General features: G+C 56.5%; 1 protein-coding gene across 13 annotated transcripts in view; it reads left to right on the top strand.

Annotated features, from left to right (window-relative positions):
* Positions 1 to 17,493, top strand: part of DUSP22 (dual specificity phosphatase 22) — a 48,394-nt gene extending 30,901 nt beyond the window's left edge. For 9 of the 13 annotated variants that reach the window (XM_060403552.1, XM_060403554.1, XM_027958922.3 and 6 more), the window contains 5 exons: positions 1,548 to 1,597; positions 9,850 to 9,924; positions 12,052 to 12,223; positions 13,078 to 13,150; positions 14,863 to 17,493. In XM_060403552.1, the coding sequence (XP_060259535.1) occupies positions 1,548 to 1,597; positions 9,850 to 9,924; positions 12,052 to 12,223; positions 13,078 to 13,150; positions 14,863 to 14,909 (417 nt within the window). In that variant the 3' untranslated portion in view covers positions 14,910 to 17,493. Of the gene's footprint in view, positions 1 to 1,547; positions 1,598 to 9,849; positions 9,925 to 12,051; positions 12,224 to 13,077; positions 13,151 to 14,186 lie in introns of all 13 variants that reach the window. The other 4 variants (XM_042237514.2, XM_060403550.1, XR_003586267.3 and 1 more) reach the window with 3 other exon arrangements.
* The last annotated feature ends 6,705 nt before the right edge of the window (positions 17,494 to 24,198 follow it).

Below are 24,198 nucleotides of genomic sequence, written 5' to 3' on the forward strand. Positions count from 1 at the left end.
AACCCTGGTCTTAGTTGCAGACAACAGTCTCCACTCTGAGCCATGTCAGCAGAAAGGGGCCTTTTAAGAAAAAGTCCAGGCTTGTGGTCTCCTCAGAAGAGCTGGACAGACAGGCTGTCTTCTGAAGCTCCAGGGACAACATGCAGGCCACAGGGCACAGCTGCCCGTGGTGACCTGCTACCACACCCACCCGGCACTCCCCCCCCGGGGACTGACGCACAGCGGCCATCACGACAGGGCTTCCGTCCTCCTGCCCAGGCCGCCACCTGCACCTGCTGCACAGGTGCCCTCCACCTGTCTGACTCTTCCCGTGACCCGTGTCCAAATCTGCCTCAAGCGGGTGTGTCAGACGGCGAAACCAGGCCCCAGGTCTGCACCCCAACAGCAGAGGCTGAGAGACAGTCCGTGTAGCTTCTGTGTTGGAGGGTGGGGTCTACAGCACCAAGGGCCACGTGCCCCTTACAAGGCAGCACTGGCAAGCGCAGCACGAAAGCCCCTGAGCGTGTGAGCCGACGCTGCAGTTTCAGTGCCAACTGCAGGAGCGCAGAGGACTTAGAAATGATAGTCTGGCTTAAATGCTGAGGGGCTTGCGGTTGTCAGCACGACGGCTCCACGTATCTCTCCTTCGTGTACTCTCAGGTTGGCTGCTTTTCGAGTTTCTGGTATGTCCCCCCCATTGATTTTTTGTGACATGGTGGCTATATTCTGTTTGATTAGGCTATCATGAGAAAAAGGTTTAAAAGTGGTTTATTCATTAATAAGTCTTCATGGAGCCATATTGCTTTGAAAAGTTTGCTGAGATTTCTGAACTCTGTACTTTCACCTGACACTAGAGTTTTGGAACTGTACCTTAAGTCCCTTCAAAGAAGAGGTTTTATTAAAATTCGAGTTCAGCATGATTTTTATAGCACAAATTTGCATAAACATTTTTATAGATTTTTATAGTGAACAATATGAAGTTCATTTTTTTTCAAACTGAGTCATTCTTGTAAAGAAATTAATTGGGATATAAACTTTTACAAGCAAAACAAATCACTTCCAGAGTGTGAAGGTCCAGGCGCTTCTCCAGTGCCTTATGCTCCCTGTCCCTTATGCTCCCTGTCCCTTATGCTCTCCCTGGCCCTTATGCTCCCTGTCCCTTATGCTCCCTGTCCCTTATGCTCCCTGTCCCGGGACTGACACACAGCACGTCGTCGTGATGAGGCTTCTGTTCTCAGTGCTCCCTTGCTGGCCATTCAGGGTCTCCAGCGAAACAGACTTAAAAGTGGAGAATATGAACGTGCATCGGAGGGGATAGTTTTGAAACTCAGCAAGTGGACACTTACTGAGAAGTACTCTAATTATTTCGCTTTTCGTGTGCATATGGTCATGGAAAGTAACCAGGAACCTTAATTAAAGTTTCCCCCCAGTTCCTTGGCAACAAAGGATGAGTGAAAAACTTCTCCTTTTTATTTTTTATATTTTGACCCGAGTAAATAGTTCCTTTAAATATGTTTCTCCACTAAGTATCATCTTTTTATTTTATATATTTTTTTGTCATTCCACAGGGGGTTAAATACCTGTGCATTCCAGCAGCGGATTCTCCATCTCAAAACCTGTAAGTTGGTTTCTTTCTGTATTATTTGGACATGTTAAAGGGAAAGGACGTGCAGTCACAGAGCGGAGGAACCTTGGTGCCTGGCGGCTGCCCTGCTGCAAACAGGAGGCCCTCCAAGCCTGAGCTCTGAGTGGCTGGTCCTTCCACTGAGCAGCTCTGGCGGTGTGTGTGTAAGGGACTCATTTTGTAAAGGGTGTCTCAAACCATGCTTTAGCATGCTCACCTTTCCCTGTAAGCTGTTGCATTCTGTGCAATAGAAGCAGAACATGAGCCACAAATGCAAGCTACACATGTAAATTTAAATTTTCTAGGTAGCACATTAAAAAGTAAGAAAGAGAGAGGTCACAACAATTTGAATAGTACGTTGTATTCAACTCAGTATACCCAAAAGTACAGCCAGTGCAACATGTGCTCAGCATTTTACGGATGAGGTATTTTACATCATTTTATTCATACTAAGTCTTCAAAACCTGGGGTGCTGTTTACACTTACAGCACTTTCCATCTGGACCAGCTCTGTCTCAAATGTCCAGCAGCCCCACGTGGCCAGGGGCTACCCCAGGGGCCAGAGTACTTGGGAAGCTTGTCTGAGTTGAGAGACCAGGCTTTTCTGATTAGGAAGGTCCTGCCCTCTCCTTCCCACAGCTGGAAGCATCTCCATCCAAGGAGAGAGTCATAATCACTCTCCTTTCCAGATCCCCGTGGTCATGTGAGGCCCGTGCGGCTGGGTTTGGGTGGATGGGGGACAGGGATCACAGACCCATGAGGTAACAGCTGGGACACCACCCTGTTCAGTGTCTGGAGGTAATGTGGGCCAGTTGACTTTTTCCTGAGCCTGGATTTGAGCCAGACAGCTGAGAGGCTCAGGAGCTGAGGTCATGGCTGTCCCAAACGTCCATCGACCAACTCGTTTTTGCTGCCTGTTTTCAGTCAGACACAAGGACCCTTCCAGATGACACATAGCTGTGTTTTAGCAGGAAGAGCCTGTGTAGTTTGAGGATTTGGGAGTCCAAGAGCTTGTCGGCATTCAGCTTTCGTGGCTCTCAAGCTCTATTGCCTACAAGTCCTATATTACAGAAATGTAGACCGTGAAAAACGTACCCCCTGAAGGTTGTCCACTACTGAACATCAGCCAGCCTTGGTTTTCCACTGCTGGAGAGCAGAGACATCTCAGGTTAGGCCAGAATTTTGTGAGATCCTACCTGTTTGGAGAAGGGGGGGGCATAGTCAGATAGGCTGATGTGGGGAAGACCAGGGGTTGGGGCAGGGCGGGTGGTGCAGGTCAGGCCAGGAAGGGCAGGGGAGCCTGGGTGAGGGGCAGCAGTTCCCACCCAAGGTCGTGTTCCCACGCTGACTCTCCGTGTTTCACAGGAAAAGTCCATCTTTAAGACTGAAGATGACAGAGGAAAGACTTTACAGGGTCACTAGGAAAACAGTAGTAGCCTGGATATGGGAGGAGGAGGAGTATCAGAGAACTTCCTTGGTTACTAGTCGTGTCGAGAAACAGAAGTGGTTGGAGGGCATGGTGTGTACGGAAGGAAGTGAGCCACTGCCTTTCTCTCGAGACCACAGCAATCTTCTGCCCATGTTTTGGTGGCTATTTTTAGAATGGTTGCTCTGGTCTTATCTCAAACTGAGATTCTGACATGCTGTTGAACTTGTCAATACCTGACTGGCCTTCTGACTGTTTGGAGGAGTCTGATTGCCGCACCCCTCGGCATTTGTATTCGGGGCAGATGGCCGCTGTGCTTGGACCACCCTGCCTGCCAGGACTCTCCAGCTTTGGTGCTTTGGAGGGGGCAGCCCTGGGCTTGATGTCCAGGGGTGAGGACCCCGACCCTGCCCTGTGCAGACATTAGAAATCTCAGGTTCAAGGCCAGCTCCATCAGCCTTGGGCAGGTCGTTCTAAGGCCCCTGAGCCCCAGTTCTCTCATCTGCAAAGGGCTGCCTTAAGCATTTGTGGAGATGAGGCCATGTGTGGAAGTCTTCTCTGTGACCTCCAAGCACTTTTGAAAACAAGAGTGTGTTTTTGTTCAGAGTGCATTGGTGTAGCCTGAGAGTCAGGAAGGGCCATTCTGGTGCTCGGGAGGATGTGCCCCAGGAAGGCCAGGGACTGAGGCTGCCGTAGCCTGTCCCCTGACTTCTGGCATCTCCTGGGTCTGCTCAAATCTTCTGGCAAAACCAGCCCAGCGACAGTCAACCTGGGCCCAGAGGACTAGCTCGTAAGATTTGAACTAGTTCTCTCCTGTCCCAAACATGTACAGAGGTCTTGTAAGATGTGTGGTTTGCCTTGTTTTAACTCTTTGCTTGTATCTGGATGAGAGGGTGGTCGACAGGTGTGTGCTGCAGTTGGAAAAGGGGGTCCAGACCATAATTCATCAGAGACGGCGGTATGCTCATAGGCTCGCAGGCATGTGGGTGAGTCTTTGGGGAAATGTTTATTTTTGACCCATATAATAGCAGAGCTTACACACAAGCAAGGCTTTGGGTGCACAAGTGTTCATGGCTCTGTAAATGCGTCTTGCTTTAGTGAAGTCCTGTGAAGATAGTGAAGGGAGGCTTGGAATTCGAGTGCAGTTCACATCTGGAGAGACAGCCTATGGAGCACCTTGAGTTTCTCCTTGCCTGTTACAGGTGTTCCATTGGAAAGCACAGCCTGCACTTTACCGGTGAGCATGCGTCCGCGACGCAGAAAGTCTACTAACACTGGCAAGCAGAGCCCTTGACTGTGACCTCCTCCCTGAGCTCGTTACTTACCAGATAGGGGAGCTTGTGAAGGCTGACCATAAGCCTTCAGTTTCTGTATCCCTAGCCAGTGTAGACAGTCAGGACACAAAGCCTCCTCAGGCTCTGGGACCCGGCTAGAACCAGGGCCCTTCAGGTGAGCAGTTTCTTCTTGGTGCCTAAGAGTTCTTACATTTAGGGACAAAATACATTCTAGAAAACTGTATTGCTTATTCAAACAGATTTTAAAAGTTGTGTCCAACTTAGGATAGGATTTAAGGTTAGTATCCTAAATCTTTCCCCATACATCCCTGGAGGAATTCTTCTTGCCACGTACGTCAGTTAGAAGGCCATGACCTTTGGAGAATAACTGCTTTCAGTCACTGCAGAGGCTCCAGAAAGGTCAGTTTTCTGGCTTGGCCATCTCCTCACAAACTCCCCCTCTGATCTTCCAGGAACTTAAATTGCAGAAACCTGGTTTGAGATGACAGTTAACACACAGAATTTTAGCTCGGTTCCCCCAACCACCCTGCCTCACAAAGTCAGGAAACATAAAAGTTCAAGGTCTCACAGTGGCGACAACCCCAACCCAGGCCAGTGTGTTCTGCTTGATTTGCAGAATCAGAGGCATCTAGGCTTTGTCTCAGACACACACACCTCCTGCCAGTGGCTGACGTGCAGTGGTTGAGTGAACCGAGGCTTCTGGGAGTGTTTGCTTTTGCTTTCTCTGTGTGCTTCCTCGGGCAAGTCCTTGTAACCTCATTCTCTCCTCTGTGAAATGTCTATCTCACACAATTTCTGTAGCTTTAGGTGAGGTGGTGAAAGTGTTTACAGACCCTAAGTGTCTCCAAAGAATTAGCTTCCATTTCCCGCTTATTCAGGAAAGGAGTGTTCACGTGTCTTGAGAGTGAATGGTTGGAAGTATCACTGCTTATTCATTCTTGTTTTAATATTTTTCAAGTTGGTGCCTGTATTTAGACACCATAAGAGAAGGGTTATCATTTTGTCTTCTTTGAGGAGCTGGCAGGTTTGCATCTTCACAGCAGAGCCTTGATGACAACAGAGGCTTGAGAGTCAAGCAGGGTCTAAATTTCTTGGGGTTTTTGTGGGGAGAAGAGGCGTCAGTGAAGCAGAGAGCTTGTAATAAGCAGCAGTAGACCCTCCTTGTCTGTCCCACCTCCTGTCTTTTTGTGTGTGTTTTCTTTAGTTTAGCTCATGTCTCTTGTACTTCCAGCTCTCTTTTTCTCTCATTTACATTTTTCTTTAATGTTAAAAAGCAGTTTTGCAAGATCAGAGGTAGGTGGGCCCTGGAGTACTGTCCTATTTCCAGACAGAAATGCACATCCGTAACTCCTGAGGACTTTGTAGCAGAAAGGAGAAATGTGTAGAAACTATGTGTTGCTTTCTTTGTAAGATTTCACCTATTCAACTTAAAAATCTAGTTTTTAGTCTTAGACTGTCTCTTGCTTTTTGGGGGTGAAACTGTTCTTTGTGAAATGAAGAGATAGTAGGTGGTAGAGAGGGTTTTTTGTTTAATTCTTTCTAAAACAACCTCATCTGGTGCGCTGACATGCACACCACGCATGCTTTGCCTGACTTCGCTCAAGTGCTGGCGGTGCAGGAAACGCAGGACTCGGGGACTCCTCGACAGAAGCACGTTGAAGGCCGCGAGGCCTGCCGGGTGGGGAAGTGCCTCTGTCCTGCTCACCTCGGCTGCGGTGAGAGCTGCACGGTCAGTGCAGGGCCCCGGGGGTGGCGCCAGGGCTGGACGGCTCTACAGGAAGAAGAGCTCGCTGACCTGAGCCCACCCTCCAGAGCCGGCGCCCAGGAGAACACGCCACCCACGTGCTTTGTTTTCAGCATCTTTTCTGAGGAAAAACCCCTGACGATGCTGGCCTTTCCTGGGCTTTTTCTCCTTTGCTTTCCTGTATACATACTGCACACACTTGTACACACACTTGTACACACGCATGCACACGTGCACACATACTGCGCACACACACTTCTGGACTCTGACGAGGGTCAGGAGAAGCAGCCTGGTCTGTCTCTGCTGGCTTTGGGGTAGCCCAGCTGCCCACATGGTGCTGAGCCAGACCTCCCCCAAGCAGAGTCCTTCCCGCCACAGACCCCTCGGTGGGGGCCACAGCCCACAGGTCCTGCCATCTTGGAGTGAGAAGTGACTGTTCAGGTTCAGAGGATGCGCATGGCATGGCGTGGCACGTCTGTGCGGCCCCGTGAAGGTCAGGAAGACCCCGCTGGCTCTGCTCTTGGCCTCTGGGTGGATGCCCTGGCCATGAGGAGGGCCAGCACTGACCGCAGAGGAGGAGCCAGGGGTGGTGGCCGCTGTCGGGCTGTTTGCCAGCCCCACGGAGGACAGCACTCGCCAGGCCCACAGGTCTGCTGCGCTGATGGAGCTGCACACTCACGTGGGCATGCTTCCTGTGGGTGCTCCCTGCCGGCTCTCCCCCGACCGAGCGCACCCCACATCTCTGCGCAGAAGTAAAGGGACAACGTGGAGACCAGGAATAGGGAACCTGCCGCCTGTGGGGGTGTGATTCCAACTGGGCTTCTGCTTTGATCTGGGGTTGAGCAACGCGAGGCCTGAGCCCTGGGGATTTCCCGTGATGGGGGAGGGGCTGCAGTGACCAGGCCTGGGCTCCCGTCATGAGCTTCCTCGGAAATGACCCACCCTGGGGGCCCCGAAAATGCCTGCCTCCTGGCTTTCCTTGGAAGAGGCACTTCTAGGAATGTCTTGTCTGGCGCGGCCTCATGCCCAGTCCTGTCCATGAGTCAGGTTTCACGGCGGGGCTCTGAGCAGGCCCTCTGTCGGCGTCCTGACTCTCCTGCCCTCGTTCCAACACAGTGGTGGGCAGGAGCCATATGTGGGCTTTTCCTGGACTTGACGCCTGATGCAGACAGAGGTGACGGAAGAAAGGCCAGTGGGACCCTCCTCTCGCTTCCTCGTCTAGGGCCCCTCACATGCTTGCTCTGGGCTCAGGTCAGTCTGCTGACCACACCCCCTCCCTAGCGGTTCAGGAAGGGGGCTCAGCTGTCATCTGTGCAAGACGTCAGTGACCTCACAGGGCCGACACGTCCACAGGACAAGTCTCTGGCCTGGCGTGGCCTTCATGGTGTATTCTGAGGCCACCCATGTCCTTCACAAGCTCAGGCTACTGTGTCTCGTCTCCTGACTCCCTCTTCCATTGTTGGTAGGAGGCCCGTCCCACCCACGGAGGACCACAGAGCGTGGGCTGCAGTGTGGCGAGTCCTCTCAGGAACCCTGGTGCTGCAGTGTGGCTGGGCTGAGAGACAGGCGCCTGCCCTCGGCCACCAGCTACAGCAGGCATGGGCCTGGGGTCTGGGCACATGGCCCGGCTGTGGACTTACAGTCAGAGCTGCCCGTCTGCTGGCCTGTCTGCAGGGGAGGCCGTGGTCGGCGGAGCCATTCCGCGGCCATGGGAGAGGCTCAGTGTCCTTAAATTGTGCACTTGTTGATGTCAGGTAGATGGTGCTTGGCTGTACATAGCAGGATTGACGGTCTTTTAAGTTATAAAGACATTGATTTACTTCGTTCCCTGCCCAAAATGCACAGGGCAAGTGCCCCAGGTCTGGGCAGGAGCTCCCAGAGCCGCCGTTGCACTCTGAGGCCTGTCGCCTGTGGTCACAGGGCAGCTGGCACAGCTTTGGGCACCAGCTGGCCACCCAGCACCCTGCAGGAAGCCTGAGGCAGAGACCCTCCTTTTGTCAGGAAGGGAGCCGTCCTGGAGCCCAGTCCCAGCCTCCCCTCTGCTTCTCTGCGGCTGGAACTGCTCGGAAGATGGGAGCTTCGGACAGCCTGGGAGGGTGCAGACGGATGAGCCTCCCCCCTTGCCCCCTCCGCCCCCAGCCTCAGCACTTGCCATCAGAAGAGCTCATGCTCAAGGCGGGTTTTACCTGAGATACAGGATGGACGCACCCCACCCTGGACGCTGTGCTCAGCACTGGGCAGCCTGGTCCCTGGGGCCACCGCACCCCTCCCTGCCCTCTGCCCGGCCCCTGCTCCGAGGTCTCTGCATGTCGGGGTCACCGCAGTGTCTTCCCTTGCTTGTCTTACACCACGTCGGTTTAGGGGTGGCACTTTAGTGCCCAAGGTCGCCATGTGCACTCACCCTGCGAGCGTGTGTGCACAGGGAGGTCAGCAGAAACACCCCTCACCTCACCCTGCCTTGTGGTCTAGTTGGGTCTCCACTCAGAGTCTGGAGTCTGTGGCTGGGACCCTGGCCCCTCCACACATGGTAGCCTCAGGCCATGTGAGAGATGCCTGCACCGAAGTCCTCTGCGCCTGCTGCCCAGATCCAGGACGCTCAGCTTGCTGAGTTTCTTCTGCAGTCCACACCTGGCTGCGTCTGTGTGCCCCGCCTGAATCCCCTGCTCCTCAGATTCGTTCACCCGGTCAGCCTTCATGGAACCGCAGACCTGTGCATGGCTGCGAACCACGTTCTATTCCTCTCTGAATCTCTCCAGGCTTAGCAGAGTCCCGGCTGCACACTCAGTGCTCAGTAGCTGGTGTGCTTTCAGTCCACGGGCAAAATCCACTTCAAGGCAGGAGACTTGGGAAAGCACAGGCTCTGTAGTTCCCCTCAGAGTTTTCCTCGACCCACCGCACGGTCTGGATGACACTGCTGGGCGTGAACCGGGGCGGGAGAAGAGGGCTGCTGAAAAGTGAAAGTGGCTCAGCCATGTTCAACTCTTGCGACCCCATGGACTATAGCCCACCAGGCTCCTATGTCCACGGGATTCTCCAGGCAAGAACACTGGAGTGGGTTGCCATTTCCTTCTCCAGGGGATCTTCCCAACCCAGGGATCGAACCTGGGTCTCCTGCACTGCAGGCAGACTCTTTACCGTCTGAGCCACCGGGGAAGCCATAAAAACTAAGGGTCCGGAGAAAAGATCACAGGCTCACGGTCACGTGGGGCCTCAGAGTCTGCGAAGCCCCGTTGCTGTGTGTTTCTCTGTCCAGGCCTGTGAAACCCAGTTCCCACTTCCCAGTAAAGCTAAGGGAAGGCAGGTGACGTTTCCACACCACACGTTCAGTCAGACCCCTCGGGCTTGGGGGCTGCAGTTCTGCCCCAGCCTGGAGGATGGGCAGTCCAGACTTCCTCCCAAAAGGTCATACGTGAACTGGAGAGCCCACACTGGGTGGGTATCTCCCTCACCTGGTGGGTGGTGAGAGGTCAGTGTGGGGATCACCACCCTGCTGGGTGTTCAGGGGCCCAGACTGACCGTGGGGCTGGGCTGGACCTGCCCCCAACGTCCATGTGGCCCCTGCATGTTTCAGGGGTTCCTTGCAGAGAACTTCCAAAAATCCCAGTGGATGGGCCGTCCCCTCCCAGCCTCAGCACTGCGGGTCAGATTCAAAGCCCTGGACAGTGACTGGGATCTGGACCTGTGGACTCAAGACCTTTCAAGAACCCTCAGCGGGTTTTTCTTTTCCTCATATGTTGAGTAAAGTAGAGAGATGTCACTTCTCTCTTTTTTCCTCCCCACAGGACGCGACATTTCAAAGAAAGTATTAAATTCATCCATGAGTGCCGCCTCCAGGGCGAGGGCTGCCTGGTTCACTGGTACGTGTGTCCCTGCCCGACAGCGAGGGCCTGCTCTGCCCTGCTCAGGGTCTCCCTGAATGTCCAGCACCCACCCACCTCACCCCGGCTGCGTGTCAGCCATGGTTGGCTTTTGTGCAAAGAGAGCCAAACAGTTTTTCCTTCCTTGTCACTTAGCATTTTCATTTTCTCAGTTAGGTTTTTGCAAGGACTGTCAAGGTTACTGGAAGAAAGGAGCCCCTTTGCCAGCCTCTCCCAACATCCTTTCAGAACTTGGCTCTGCTCAGTAGCCATTCAAAGCACTGTTTCTTGCTGGAGAGTTTTGGCTGCATATGTGGGTGTTCAGCATTGTGTTACTGTCACACCAGAACAACCATCGCTCCTCCATTTACAGGTTGGGGCTTTTATGTGTTTGGAGCTTGTACTTGGCTCTAAGCAGAGCTAAACAGACTTTTAGAATTCAGCAGGTCCATGCAGCTGTTGCCTGCATTCACACACTGTGTGTGTGGTATAAGCACATACACCTGTGTACACGTTCTGTGGTGAAGGCTGCTGCTGGGCGCAGACCCCAAGGACAGCGCCCCCCGCCTGGCACAGCCAAGCGCTCAGAGGCCTGCGGGCCCTCATTGCATCACTGCCAGCGCTCCTGTCATTAAAGCACAGATCAAACAGGCCCCCTCGCTCCTGAGTGAGGTTCATTCTGGGTTCACGAGGGAATCTCAGTCATCTGAGTTCCCCCAAGGAAGCTGCTGTTGCGGGGAAGGCTCTGCAGAGTCGCACAGCCCACCTCTGGGGGTGTTGCTGCCCCACGGAGGGCTGAGGGGCCTGCCGGTGGAGCAGGGGAGCCTCATGGAACCCCCAGTCGGGCAGAGGGCACTGGGTAGACTGCCTGTTTTAACAGTGTTGTTCTGCAGTCTTATGCACTTGAAACTGTGGATTTTCATTTTACTTTTAAGAAGAGCAGGATGTGTAATAAACACAAAGGGCAGGTTTGTGAGGTTCCCTTGCATTTGCTCCAGCACTCTGCAGTGCAGCTAGAGCTGTTTTGGGGGGTGAACATCTCCCCAGCTGCACCCCAAGAGGATGTGAGTTTTTTAAAAGATTTATCAGTATTTCTGATATACAGCCCAAGGGAAGAACCACTACTTGAGAGTGGTTTTTATTGTTATTTATATTTGAATAAGTGCAGGGCTGATATTCTAGGAATTCGTGTTTCATTTGGTTGTGTCAATCTGAAGATAAGCTTTTCTAAAAATGAGAAATTTGCTGAACTTCCCCATCTTAAACCGTTGCTGAGCACTCCAAGTCTGACGTAGCACAACCTCTCTGTGACCGCCTTAATTTGCATGCACATTTAAAATTGGTCCCCTTATTCAGCCTGCTGGAGAAAACTGGCCATTATCACCTGCAGAGCGTCCCCACCCCCACCCCCCAGAGCACGTGGAGTGTGCCACGCGGGTACTCTGCTTGGGTCTGTGGAGGAGATCAGAGAATGTTGGGTTAGGGCGTCTGTATTTAATGAGTTTTTTAAGTGATGACCGTTATGTGCCTAAGAAAGTGTTAGTCACTCAGTCATGTCCCACTCTTTGCGATCTCATGAACTGTTGCCCAGAAGGCTCCTCTATCCATGGGATTTTCCAGGCAAGAATATTGGAGTGGGTAACCATTTCTTCCTCTAGGGGGTCTTCCCAACCCAGGGATCAAACCCGGGTCTCTTCCACTGCAGACAGATTATTTACTCTGAGCCACCAGGGAAGAGGTACCTAAGAAAATCAGACTTTTAAAGTGTGAAGCTGTCTGAATGGCTGCGGTTATAACTGACTTATTGCTGGGTTCCTGGACCCTTCAAGTTCCCAGATGTCCTCTCGCCACTTTTCTGTCCAGGGAACGGGGACTATCTGAAGGGAGGTCAGGAGAAAGAGAATCATAACACGGTGTCTGGAGCCAGTAGACAGCCGACCGAGACTGAGGCCACGTGGGGGAGGAGTGCCCGAGACCCTAGTGTGGTAAAGCAGAGAGCGCTGGTATGCTTCCGAGCGATTTCCGAGGACGCGCTGGCTGGCTGCCCACTCGTAACCGAGGACAGGCAGCTTCCCAGGTGCGCCCGCTGGCCGCCCCGTGCCACACTGAATAGCTCCCAACTTGCAGCCTGGCGGGGGTCTCCAGGAGCGTGACCCTGGTGGTCGCCTATATCATGACGGTCACCGACTTTGGCTGGGAGGACGCCCTGCACACCGTGCGCGCAGGCAGGTCATGTGCCAACCCCAACCTGGGCTTCCAGAAGCAGCTGCAGGAGTTTGAGGAGCTCCAGGTCCACCAGGTAACTGCACTGCACCTTCACCCCCAGGCCGGATGGCTCACAGTCTCCCTCCAGCCTCTCGCGGCCTTGGCGCCCGCTGGACGCCTCAGAGCTGACTGAGGCCACCTGCAGGCCCCGCGCCGCTGAGTGAGGGCGCCGGGCGGGCCGGTGAGGGCGCGGGGCAGGCTGGTGAGGGCCCGGGGCGGGCCGGTGAGGGCGCCGGGCGGGCCTGTGAGGGCGCCGGGCGGGCCTGTGAGGGCGCCGGGCGGGCCTGTGAGGGCGCGGGGTCCGGGCCGCGCCGGGTGGGCCTGTGAGGGCGCCGGGCGGGCCTGTGAGGGCGCCGGGCGGGCCGGTGAGGGCGCCGGGCGGGCCGGTGAGGGCGCCGGGCGGGCTGGTGAGGGCGCGGGGTCCGGGCCGGTGAGGGCGCGGGGCAGGCTGGTGAGGGCGCGGGGTCCGGGCCGGTGAGGGCCTGTGAGGGCCGGTGAGAGCGCCGGGCGGGCCGGTGAGGGCGCGGGGTCCGGGCCGGTGAGGGCCTGTGAGGGCGCGGGGCAGGCTGGTGAGGGCGCCGGGCGGGCCTGTGAGGGCGCGGGGCAGGCTGGTGAGGGCGCGGGGCAGGCTGGTGAGGGCGCGGGGCAGGCTGGTGAGGGCGCGGGGCCCGGGCCGGTGAGGGCGCCGGGTGGGCCTGTGAGGGCCCGGGCGGGCTGGTGAGGGCGCCGGGTGGGCCTGTGAGGGCGCGGGGTCCGGGCCGGTGAGGGCCTGTGAGGGCCCGGGCGGGCTGGTGAGGGCCCGGGGCGGGCCGGTGAGGGCGCCGGGCGGGCCTGTGAGGGCGCGGGGTCCGGGCCGCGCCGGGTGACGCCCCGCTGTCGCCCCCCCAGTTCCGCCAGTGGCTGAGGGACGAGTACGGCGAGAGCCCGCTGCGGGACGCCGAGGAGGCCAGGAGCATTCTGGGTAAATACAAGGAGCGGGGCCGCGCGGAGCCCCCGGCGGGCGCGCGGCGCTGGCCCGGCCTGCTGGGCCCGCCCCCGCTGGCCCACGGCAGCTACGCCCCGGAGACGTAGCCCGCGCCGCTGCCGCCTTCCGCCGGCCTCTCGTCGCTGCCTGGCCTGAGGACCGGACGCGGGCGTCCAGTGGATCCAGGCTCCTCTCAGAGCCCCCAGCCGCCCCCCCAGCTTCCGTGCTGCCAGACTCTGCTGACTGTTATGCCCACGGGCGGGCCGGGGGGTGTGACGCGGGGGTCTGTGTGACACGGGGGTGTGCACACAAGTGTGCAGGGCGTGTGTGACACGGGTGTGATGTGTGTGTACACAGGTGTGGGATATGTGTGTGAGACATGGGTGTGACAGCACATTTGCACACGGGTGTGTGTGTGACACGGGAGGTGTGCGCATGGGGGTGTAGACATGGATGTGTGTGACGCAGGGGTGTGCGTGTCGGGGTATCATCATGAAGGCCACACTCCCCAGACTGATCTCGTGGCCTCTCCTCATCTGAGACCCACTGGGCGGCATCGGGAGGTGACTGTGGAGAAGCTCTTCTCCAGAGCATCCTGGGCCTGCCAGCAGACAGCAAGGAGACCCCTGCGGCCGTGGGGGCAGCCTCCTGAGGGTGGTCCTGGGGTGTGGAGGGGTGAGCAAGCCTCCCTCTTGCCAGCCCTGCTCAGCCCTGCCCTTCTCAGAGTCCCACTTGACTCTGTCCACCTGCACTGGTGTGGTGTGGGGAGCACCCCAGACGCCCGCCCTCAACTCTCGTCCAGCTCCTCCCTCCCGGCCTGCTGCCGCCCTCTTCCTGGGCCTCTTCGCAAGGCATGCATGCACCTTTGGGATTTGGGAAGAAAGAGTAGTTATCAGGCACGGTCACAGTTTGCATTTACGAATATGTTTAAATGCCTGTGAACTCATTAAGCAACCTATGTCTGCCGTGGATGTGAGATGATCTCAGCTACCTCATTAAATGGTCTCTGAAAAGCTGTTTCTCGTCTTTCCAGTTGTCTCTGCAGCCTTGTGCTAAAGTATGTGGTCGCAGTTGCTTTGGAAGCCAGAGGGAGAGGAGTGCGTCTCTGGGCTGCTCGAAGCTTCCGACTCGGGCTTTGGGAGCGCCTGGTGGTGGGTGATTCTGACGCCGGGCTGTGCTGGGTGAGACCCACAGTGTGGCCTTGGGTGTGGCCCTTTGTGTCGACCCACGTGGTTTAAGCACTCAGAGCTATCGAAAAAACATGCTCGGCCTCTCCCTATAAAGCTTTCTCTGAACCCCACCACGGAAGGAACCCTGAGTAAGAACAGCTTTCCCTGCCTTCAAAGGGTGGGCCCAGATGAACCCCTGGGCCCCACACGTGTGCAGAGGGCAGGCCCAGATGGACCCCTGGGCCCCTACATGTGTGCAGAGAACGGGCCCAGTGAGCCCTGGGGGCCCCACAAGTGTGCAAACCCCAGCTGGACAGCGGGGAAGGGAAGCCTGGCTGCGAGTTCCCCACCAATAGCCGAGACAGTTTGCTCTAAAGTAATTTTTTTCCTTAAGCCAAAAAGGAATGTGAATATGTGAACAGGAGTGTTTAGGAATCAGCGTGAATGCTTCAGTGCCTGCTTAGTGTGAATGCCCGGATGCATTCTTGCCCCTGAAATGCTGTTTCAGTGCTTGTCACCTGTGGCGTTCTTTCTCCACAGCCGCCCCAGGCATTCTGAAGTCCTGGCCCTTTCTCAGAAGACCATAGCGCACCTGAGACACTGCCAGAGCTTAGGTGCTGCCGGAAGAAGAGCAACCAGAGTCCAGCTTAGGTGTCCAGACGCCATGTGCGAGCGCGCACTTCGTTGCTCCACGCTGGGAGCTACACACCCTCTTTGACAGGAGAACAATTCTGGCCTAATTCCTTGTTTGCTGGAAGCTGTGCTGCCCCCAGGCTGTCTCAGGGCCCTGCCGGGCGCACCCTGCTCCTCGGGACTGTCTCTCGGGCTGTGTGGCCCCAGGCACCTCCCCATCCTCAGCCCGGGTATGGAGCCCACATGCTCCTGCCACAGGCACCGCGAGGCGGGTTTGGGGGCTGCCCTGCTGTGTTTTAAGGCCACTGCCCTCCTCCAGAAGGGAGTGCACCAGCAACAGGAGACGAGAGCTCCCTTCCCTGAGCAGCGGGTGCCCTGTGCGCGGGGGACATTGGAGAGGGGGTGCGCCGGGCTCCTCAGGGACTTCCCCTCATTCCAAGCTCGGCTTCAATCCAAGAATGTTAACTGGTGTGGACAGCAGTTTAAGACAGTTTCCCAGTGTTTTCTCATCTAACTAGCGGGGGGTGGGGGGCGCAGGGGTTGGGTGGAAGGAAATGTGATTTTTGCTTAAAGGAGAGGTTTGGCTAAATGGAGGCAATCGAGGGCTCGTTGGCTGAGGGAGGCTTGGCCCGTGCCCTGAGTGTCCAAGGCCGACGCGCTCCTGCCACGGGCTCAGAGAGCACCCTGTGCCGGAGCAGGCCTGATAGGTGTGGGATGATGGGTGTTAAAAATGCTAATTCTGACTCGGCAGGACTGCCCGGGGGACGCACAGGTGGTCCCTGTGTAGCTGCTGGGCCTCGAGGCCTGAGGGTCCCCCGGGACCCGCCTGTGGGTGAGGGCAGGGGCAGAGCCTCGGAAGACCCGGGCTGAGCACAGGGCGTGAGGAAACAGCGGCAGGATGGCTCCTGTTGGGACCCCGCTGCTCGCGGCGCCAACAACAGCCGCCTAGTGACTGGTGCTCTGCAGGTCACACACTGCCCCGTGAAGCTTGTAAACCACAGAGCAGATATTTCATTCACTCGAGGCTCAGAGAGGCCGAGGAACTCACCGGAAACTGCAGATCTTAGTGCGCTTTGCCTGAGCCTGGTCTCCTGGTCCTGAGTCAGTGTCAGGGTGAGCGGGAGGAGGGAGCAGTGCCCCAACCCTCAGTCTCAGGGGCTTGTGAGGCTGGCCCAGGGCCCAGGGGAGCTGGCAGCCCCATGTTCACTCTGAGCATAGCTTCCTGCCTGCTCCCCCAGCCTCTCAAGGGGGTGGTTTGGGGCGTGGTAGGTGGTAGGCAATTCCTGTCCTCACCAAAAGCTCATAGACATTTCTACTGGGATGGTGTTGACCACACTTAAATGTTAGAGGTAGAGGCCCTTCTCCATTGAAGCCCAGACAGGTATTTAGTTTACATGGAAAGGGAAGGTGACCCACCTGCCTCAAGGCGGAGCAGGTCGTGGCCCTGGCAGCTTCCTTAGGCTCTCTTTTCTGTGATTTCCTCCAAACGCAAGCATGTCCAGCCTGGTCTCGGAACTGTGGCCGATGGTGGAGGAGACCCGCGCTGCTTCTCTTTGTTCAGTCTCTTGCTGGTTCGCTTGAGAAATGCTTGTCCATCCCGGTAGGCGCTCTGGGACCCAGGCAGGACGCACAGACCCGCCCTGAGTCTCAGAAACAAAGGCTGGGGGTGCTGACAGTTGGGAAGCCGGCCATGAGCACTAGTGTAGGAGCTCCTGGCGCTCCGTTTGGGAGGAAACAGGCCATCCCGGCGCGGGGTGAGGGTCGTGTCCTGGGAAGGCGTCCCAGAGACGGAGGCTGGAGTCCAGGTGCGGGAGTGGCTGCACAGGGGAGGGGAGTCTGGCGGGGCCAGCACATACGCAGGAGAGAAGGCTCAGCCACTGCGGACCGGGCGAGTGTGGCATGCGCGGCGGTGACGGGGCAGACGCAGGCCCAGGCTCTCCGTCTGCGTGGTGCTGCCATATAGCGACTGGCTGGCTCAACGAGCCCTGGAGCTGCAGGGCCGGTCCCAACATGGAGCCTTTCGAGCGTGTGGACGCCGTCCTGTGGACGCTGCGGGGGGCTTGCCAGGCGTTCTGGGTGAGCAGGCGCTGTGACGGGTGTGGGGGAGGGTGCACAGGCCACGGTGGGGACTGCTCAGGGGGCCGCTATCACGGCTGTCCAGGTGATCATCACAGCCCGCGGCGGGGCTGTGGGTGGAGATGAACAGGCCCGAGGGAGCGAGGGGGCTTAGGGAGGCTGAGGGTGGGCAGCTGCTCCAGGGCTGGGCCTCTGGGTCAGCCCTCTGGGTCGGCCTCTTCCACAGTGGGCTCTGCCGCGTTGAGGGCAGACTGAACGGGGCTGCCAGCCTGAGGGGTCGGCAGGGCTGCCCCCGCTAGGACCCAGCTTTGCAGGCGAGGTGCTCAAGTCTGTCCATGAACCCGGAACTGACTCCCAGGGAGCTAGACTTGTGATGATTAACATCCAGTTTAGATATCCAATTTATTAATTTATTGTGAAAGAGAAAATACTGGGTTAATAAAGACTAATTTTACCCCCTAACTAGGTTGTCTTTCATTGCCGGATTTTTGGGAGCCAGTGTGCTCTACACCTTAACAGACACGATGCTCTAAGTTAAATATATCTCAATAAAGCTGAGAAAACGAGTAAAGCATCCTGTGAACTGGTCCTGAGACATCACCCTGCCCTCCTGATGTGGTCCTGACAGATGCTGTTGCCGTAGCGCCCGGGAGCACCTGTGCAGCCTCCAGCCACAGAGGTCTCTGTCTGGCCCCCGGCAGCCGCCCCGGTGCGTGCTCCTCTGCCCACACTGGCTCTCTCAGGGTGCCTTTCTAACCTTTGTTAAGCAGGCTTCTTCCTGGCAACGGTCCCTGCAAGGCTTTATTATTTATGGCGTGCTGGCTCCCCACGTCTGTCCCAGCAGGGACCCCCACTTCCAACTTGTGGGGCTGCTCCTGTTGCTGCTGCTTCGAGACAGCCTGTGAACCCGTGTGTGTGTGCACTGCTGTGTCTTAGAGGACTCCTCAGCCTTCAGGGGCGTCACGTGTGCAAAGCCAAGGGGCGTGTCAAGCCCAGGTGGCTTGGGCAGCAAGGGGAGATCAGAGCTGTTCATGACCTGCCGCCCTGCACACCAGCATCTAGTCTTGAAAACAGGGAAACAGACACAAAATCCTGTGATCCCATGTTAGGCGACCCCTCCCTGCCAACACTGAGTTATTAATAATTTTATCAAGAATGTGCTTTCAACATGCCTGTATTTATAGTTGTGCTTAACAAGAAATCACCGAGACCTCGGAGGGAAGTTCCTCTTCCCTTTCCTTTTCATTGCCCAGAGGAAGGGAGAAAAAAGAACAGCAGTCTCTGACTTGTCCCTGAGGCTTGAGGACGTTCACTGTCCCTTCTGAGGATGCACTGGGGTCTCCTTGGGCTTTCAGGGGCTTGAATTCAGGGGTGCAGCTGCATTTCAGGGGCACGTTTGCCCTCTCATTTCCTCCCAGCTGCAGTGACGGGCTGTGACATTTCGGCCAGGAGCGGGGTTAGCATTCTCTCCCACCCCCGAGGCCCCCACCTCGACAAGGGCTGCAGGGCTGGGCTGGGCTCGCCATCCACGGCTGAACACCTGCAGCTCTGGGGTATTTTGGCTCCAGGTGAGGTCGATTACGAGGAAATAGCCGTCTGCGGTTCCCTTTCCTAAAGCCTATGGTTCAGTTTGAGAGGATGTGAGGGGCGGCGTCGACCAGCGAGGGAGCCAGAACGCCCGTGCGTGGACAGCCTTACGGCGTCCTTCGTACCAGGCCTGTTTAGGAGACCCGGGCACAGCGGGGGGCTGTGTCGGGGGAGCAGCCCCTCTCGGGGTGGCAGGATGGTTTCTGGAGACAGTGCGGGTCACGCCAGGTGCGGTTGGTGAGCTGGACCCAGGCAGGCGCCCAGCTCAGGCGCTCTGTGCACTTCCCTCAGAGTCCACTCGCCCCCGGACGCGGCAAGGCCAGCACAAAGAGGAACCACGCTCCCTGGCGAGCGGGCCTGCTCCATCCTCTGCCAGTCACTCTGGGTTTCCCCAGGGCGCTGATGGCAGCCTGTTTAGAACAGAAGAATCAAGAGGCCTCCATGTGTGCCCCAGAGAAATGCCACCTTCTGCTTTGCAAAGGGTGCGCCCTTCACAGCAAGAGGCCGCAGGCACCCAGCTTCCTCAGAAGGGCGTCCAGAGAGGCCCCTCCTGTGGGATGTTCTGTTCCCCCGGTGTGTGTGCAGCACGCAGCAGCCGTGACAGGGCGGCAGGCAGGAAGGCGTGAGGCCAGCTCCGTCTTGGGGGCGCAGGGGGCGTCTGGCTTCCCACGGCACAGCGTCCCCTCCTGCCTCGTCCACCGCCGGGAGCTCGGAGCTGCGGGTCCGGATGTGTAGTTGGGGTGGCGGTGGTGCAGGGCAGGGAGAGTGCGGCATGGGCTGGAAACCAAGCCGGCAGGGTCCTGGAGTCTCTGGAACACCTGGGGAAGCCCCGAGGAGGCAGCTCCCTCCCGTGGAGAGCCTCTCCATGGGGAGACTGGCGTGAAGGAAGCCCCCGGGAGAGCTGGGGTGGGGCTGGCCGGCGCCCTGCTGCCCTAGGGACCCCCTTGTGCACCCCGCCTCCCATCTGGAGGCCAGCGTGGCCAGCCTCTGGAGGGCCAGCGGCCACTGAGCACCTTGTGTGTGGTGCTTCCCTGAAGTCACCCCTCTCAGCAGTCTCGTCACATGGATTTTACTATTATCCCCAGTTTTTGGATGAAGAGGCCAGATTCTAGAGAACTTGAGTGTTGCCCAGTCTCAGGTCAGAAAGTGGCCATGTGAGCCTGGAGCCCTGGAGCCTGACCAGCCACCCCAAGGTCGTCTCCCTTCTGAACACCAGCGTCCCTGGAGGCGCGGGCATCCCTGCCGGCGCGCTCTTAGGAGGCCATGTGGGGAGCGGCCAGCACCTGGTGAGACCTGTGGTGTCAAGAAGTATGGAGGGCTGCCTCCCGTCCTGACTCCCAAACCCGAAGCGCAGCCGCCTGGCGGGCGTCCTGCTCGCTGTGGGCCAGACTCCGTCCCCCTGGCCAGGCCCTCCACAGGGGAGGGCCGGCGACCCCGTGACAGGACGGAGGACGCGCCCCCGGCTTCTAAGAAGTGTAAGTGTGGGCAGCTGGTGCTGAAAGTGGGTTCTAGAGAGAGGAGCCCGGTCGCCTGCACGCTCTGCCCCAGCAGTGTGGTGTCGGGAACCGGCCTGTGACTCACCGCCCTCGTCTTTAGAAACTGTCCCTGAAGCATCCATGCCTCCTGGTGGGGCCCCGACCTGTACTTTCCCGTGGCTCACCTGGACGAATGACCCCCTCTGAGGGAAGGCCAGCGGGGTCAGGAGTCATCTGATGTCTGCTGGGAACCGTGCCCTGCCCCGTGAAGGTGGGGCAGGACCTCGGTCAGGCCTCGGTCAGGCCCCGGTGCCCACCTGCGCAGGTGCCGGGACTGCCTGGGGGAGGGGAGGAGCGCAGCTTGGCAGTCCTGTTTCAGAGGCTTTTCGGTTGATCTGGAGACAGGAGGCAGTCACTCCAGAATGTTCTGTGAACAAACACGCTTAGAAGCACAAGTGCAGGCCAAGAGGGTCCCCGGTGCAGGGTATGCTGGCTGCGGATGGGAGCCGGGGGAGGGGCAGTGACGAGCATGCGGGGTGGGGGTGGGGGTCAGGGGCTCAGGCATGGCTGGGCCACTTGGAGGCAGACATGTGGAGGCTGTGACTCACGGGCAGGGTGGGCTGGAAGCAGGGACTAGAGCTGTTGTGGGGGTGGATGTCCCATGGGATGCCCACAGGCCCTTCCCAAAAGCCAATCCACCAGGCAAGGTGGTGGGCGCAGGTCAGTCCCCGGCACCTTGGCGTGGCAGCAGGCAGTGCCGGTTTGGCTTCCCCAGAGCAGAAAGCGTCAGGTGCCAGAAGTGACTGGCGGGGCAGCCTCTGTGGACAGAGGGCTGTTGGGCCGCAGAGGTTCAGGTGGGAGAGGCCAGGAGAGAGCATGGGCACCCTGGGGCACCTGGCACCGAGGTGTGACCCTCAGAGGAACTTCTGCACGGAGTCCCCGTCAGGGGCTGCCGGGACTCCTCACCCGAACTCCAGGCTCCAGTCCTGGCGCTTCCGGGCTGCGTGGTCACCGGATGCCCCTGGCGACCTGAGTGCCCGCCCTGCCCCCAGCACCGGGACTCGGGAGCCGGGGTCCTTGCGCCCCGGCCGCAACCCCGCCACTCCTGCTGGAGGGGGAGACACACCGGCTACAGAGCACTGATGACGCGTGCCTCGTAGTCATGAACAGCCACGGTTCATCTGTCTCCCGTTACCACCGAGAGCCAGCAATCCTGAGCCATACAAGTGCTAAGAGACTCCTCCTCCCAAATTTCTGTGGGTGATCTACGTCTCAGTAACCACTGTGTGTGCGCTGTAGTTTTAATAATATAATGGCAACCTCAGACATGGTCGTTTTAAATACATACCCTTTAATTAACAGTGTCTTCTGCATGGACGTGAACATGGAGAACTTCCGACTAACAGACAGCACCGGCAGAGAGAATAAGCCAGTCTTAGTTTTGTCCTTTTCTTTTTCAGTAAATTCAGAAAATGGCTCAGACACTAAAGAATCTGCCTGCAATGTGGGAGACCTGCGTTCGATTCCTGGGTGGGGAAGGTCCCCTGGAGGAGGGCATGGCAGCCCACTCCAGCGTTCTTGCCTGCAGAGTCCCATGGACAGAGGAGCCTGGTGGGCTGCAGTCCACAGGGTCGCAGAGAGTCGGACAGGATGGAGCCATTGACACTTCGCGTTCAGAAAGACTTGGGATCTGAGCCCCGTGGGGGGAATTTGGTCCCTAACATGCAGAGTAGGTTTGAAATAATCAAGGGCAGCCCCTCTGTACAGTTACCTACCTAAACGACATTGGGACCAGGAGGCATTTGAAAGCCACCAGAACTGGTCCCAAAGAAGCACAGCAGCTGCTGCGCTCAGTGGCGTCCGACTCTTTGTGACCTTCTGCACTGTAGCCACCAGGCTCCGCTGCCCATGGGATTCTCCAGGCAAGAACGCTGGGGTGGGCTGCCATATCTTCCTCCAGAGGATCTTCCCGATCCAGGAATTGAGCCCAGGTCTCCCACATGGCAGGTGGATTCTTTACTGTCTGAGCCTCCAGGAGAGAACTATGGACTTGCTGTTAATGGAATTTGACATCAAATGGGATTTCTATGAATCTCTCCCAATCTTATCCTTTTAACACTTTTCCTATTTGTTACTTAACATGAAAGAAAAATTTCAAAATTAAAGCACAAGTGGTCTGTGATCAACGATGAGTAAAGATAGGCTGAAAGGGAATTCCCTGGTGGTCCAGTGGCTAAGACTCTGAGCTCCCAGTGCAGGGGGCCCAGGTTCGATCCCTGGTCAGGGAGCTAGATCCCACATGCTACAACTAAGACCCAGAGCAGCCAAATAAATAAATAAAAATTTTAAAAAAAAAAAAGATAGGCTGAAAATCTGACATGAAGAGAAATTTAGCTTTGACACAATCATCTACAAATTTGCAAAAGTTAAAGCTTTAAAACAGACTGTAGTTACTCATTAATGTGAAGGACCAACACAGAGATATATATGCATTTTCCCATTTTTCAAAATATATTTTTATTGCAGTTGAAAGTCCATGACTTTTTCTATCCTTTTTACTGTTTTGTTCCCGTTTACTTATTGGCATGATGCTAAACGTAAAATTCAGTAAGAAGGCTCCTGCAGCGCGCTTCTCTCCTGTCCCGTATTCTTTTTCGTTTCATTTCGTGGCCGTTCCCGGCTGTCACGTGGAGACTCCTGGTCGTCTGTGCTGTGTTAGGGATCCGAGGCCCTGAGACTGTCAGTGTCACTTCGGCCTGTGTCGGGGGGCCAGTCCCATTCTGATCTGTATTTTTCATATTTCCTAATAACTGGGGCGGGGCCAACGTGCTTCCATTTCACTCTCTGTAGAGGCTGACTTCTCCCATGTCAGTTTTTTCTGGCCCTTTCTTCAAAGACAGTTGCAGTGCACTGCCGCTCTCTGAGGGCCCTGGAGAGAAAGCTCTCTGCTTCCTGCACAGCGTTCTCCTGTGGTGTCCCTTCCACTCAGAGACTCAGGTACAAACACGTGCATTTCACAAGAGGCTCAAGTACAAAAACGTGCATTTCACAAGAGGCTCGGGTACAAACACGCACGTTTCACGAGAGACTCAGGTACAAACTCGGATGTTTCACAAGAGACTCGGGTACAAAAGCGTTCGTTTCACAAGAGGCTCAGGTACCAAAACGTTCTTTTCACAAGAGGGGACCAGAGTCTGAAGGACCCCCTCTCTCCTATCATTGCATCTTCAGATTGCTTTCTGTCGGAGTGCATTCCAGAGACTCGGGTATACAGTCATTCTACATACATACAACTTCCTGTCTCCTCTACTGCAAAAATCACAAAGCCTCTCTGTTTGCTGTTGGAACCTAATTTAAGTGTTTATGAGGCTTTGATGAATACCAGCCGTAACGCATGCCTTTCCTGGGACTTCCCTGGTGATCCAGAAATAAATGTCTTTTAAAAAATTTTAAAAGCATGCCTCTCTTCTTTGTCAGAAATTACCAAGTGCATTTCTTCTTTTTTTAATTGAACTTTCGTCGATTCACAGCATTGTGTTGGTCTCCAGTGTGCAGCAGAGTGACTCAGTTTTATATACGGTGCTTTAAGGGATTTATTTTCCATTCTAGGTTATTACAAGAGACTGAGTAGAGATCCCCATGCTGTTTGGTAAATCCTTGTCCCTTGCATTTCTAAGGTAGGGGTACAGCCTAGGCCAGAGGACCCTCAGTTCCTTGGGGGCGGGGCCTGGCCCATAGCAGGAGCCTGAGTCCACCCCCTCCCCACCCCGGAACCCTCCTTGGGTGCTCCTCGGGCCAGCAAGCCCTCAGGCCCCAGCTCCTGCCCCTCTTGTCCCCAAACCCCAGGGCACAATCTGTGCTGCATCCTGCTCCTGGAGTGTGGGCTGAGCCATCGTCGGAGGACAGGACCCCCTGCTCCTGCTGGCCCGCCCAGGCCGAGGACTGTGCTCAGGGCCTGGTCTGCATGCAGTTAGCACCGTGGGAACTGCGGGAGTCAAGCCTGCCAGGTGCCCACACCGTTCGTTTCCGAGCCCTTTCTTTAAGAAATAAATGCATAACAGTCGAATGTTTTGAGAATGGAATTTCAGCCTCTTTATTTTTATCA

The sequence above is a fragment of the Ovis aries genome, chromosome 20, assembly GCF_016772045.2.
Source record: "Ovis aries strain OAR_USU_Benz2616 breed Rambouillet chromosome 20, ARS-UI_Ramb_v3.0, whole genome shotgun sequence".
NCBI classification, from domain to species: domain Eukaryota; kingdom Metazoa; phylum Chordata; class Mammalia; order Artiodactyla; family Bovidae; genus Ovis; species Ovis aries.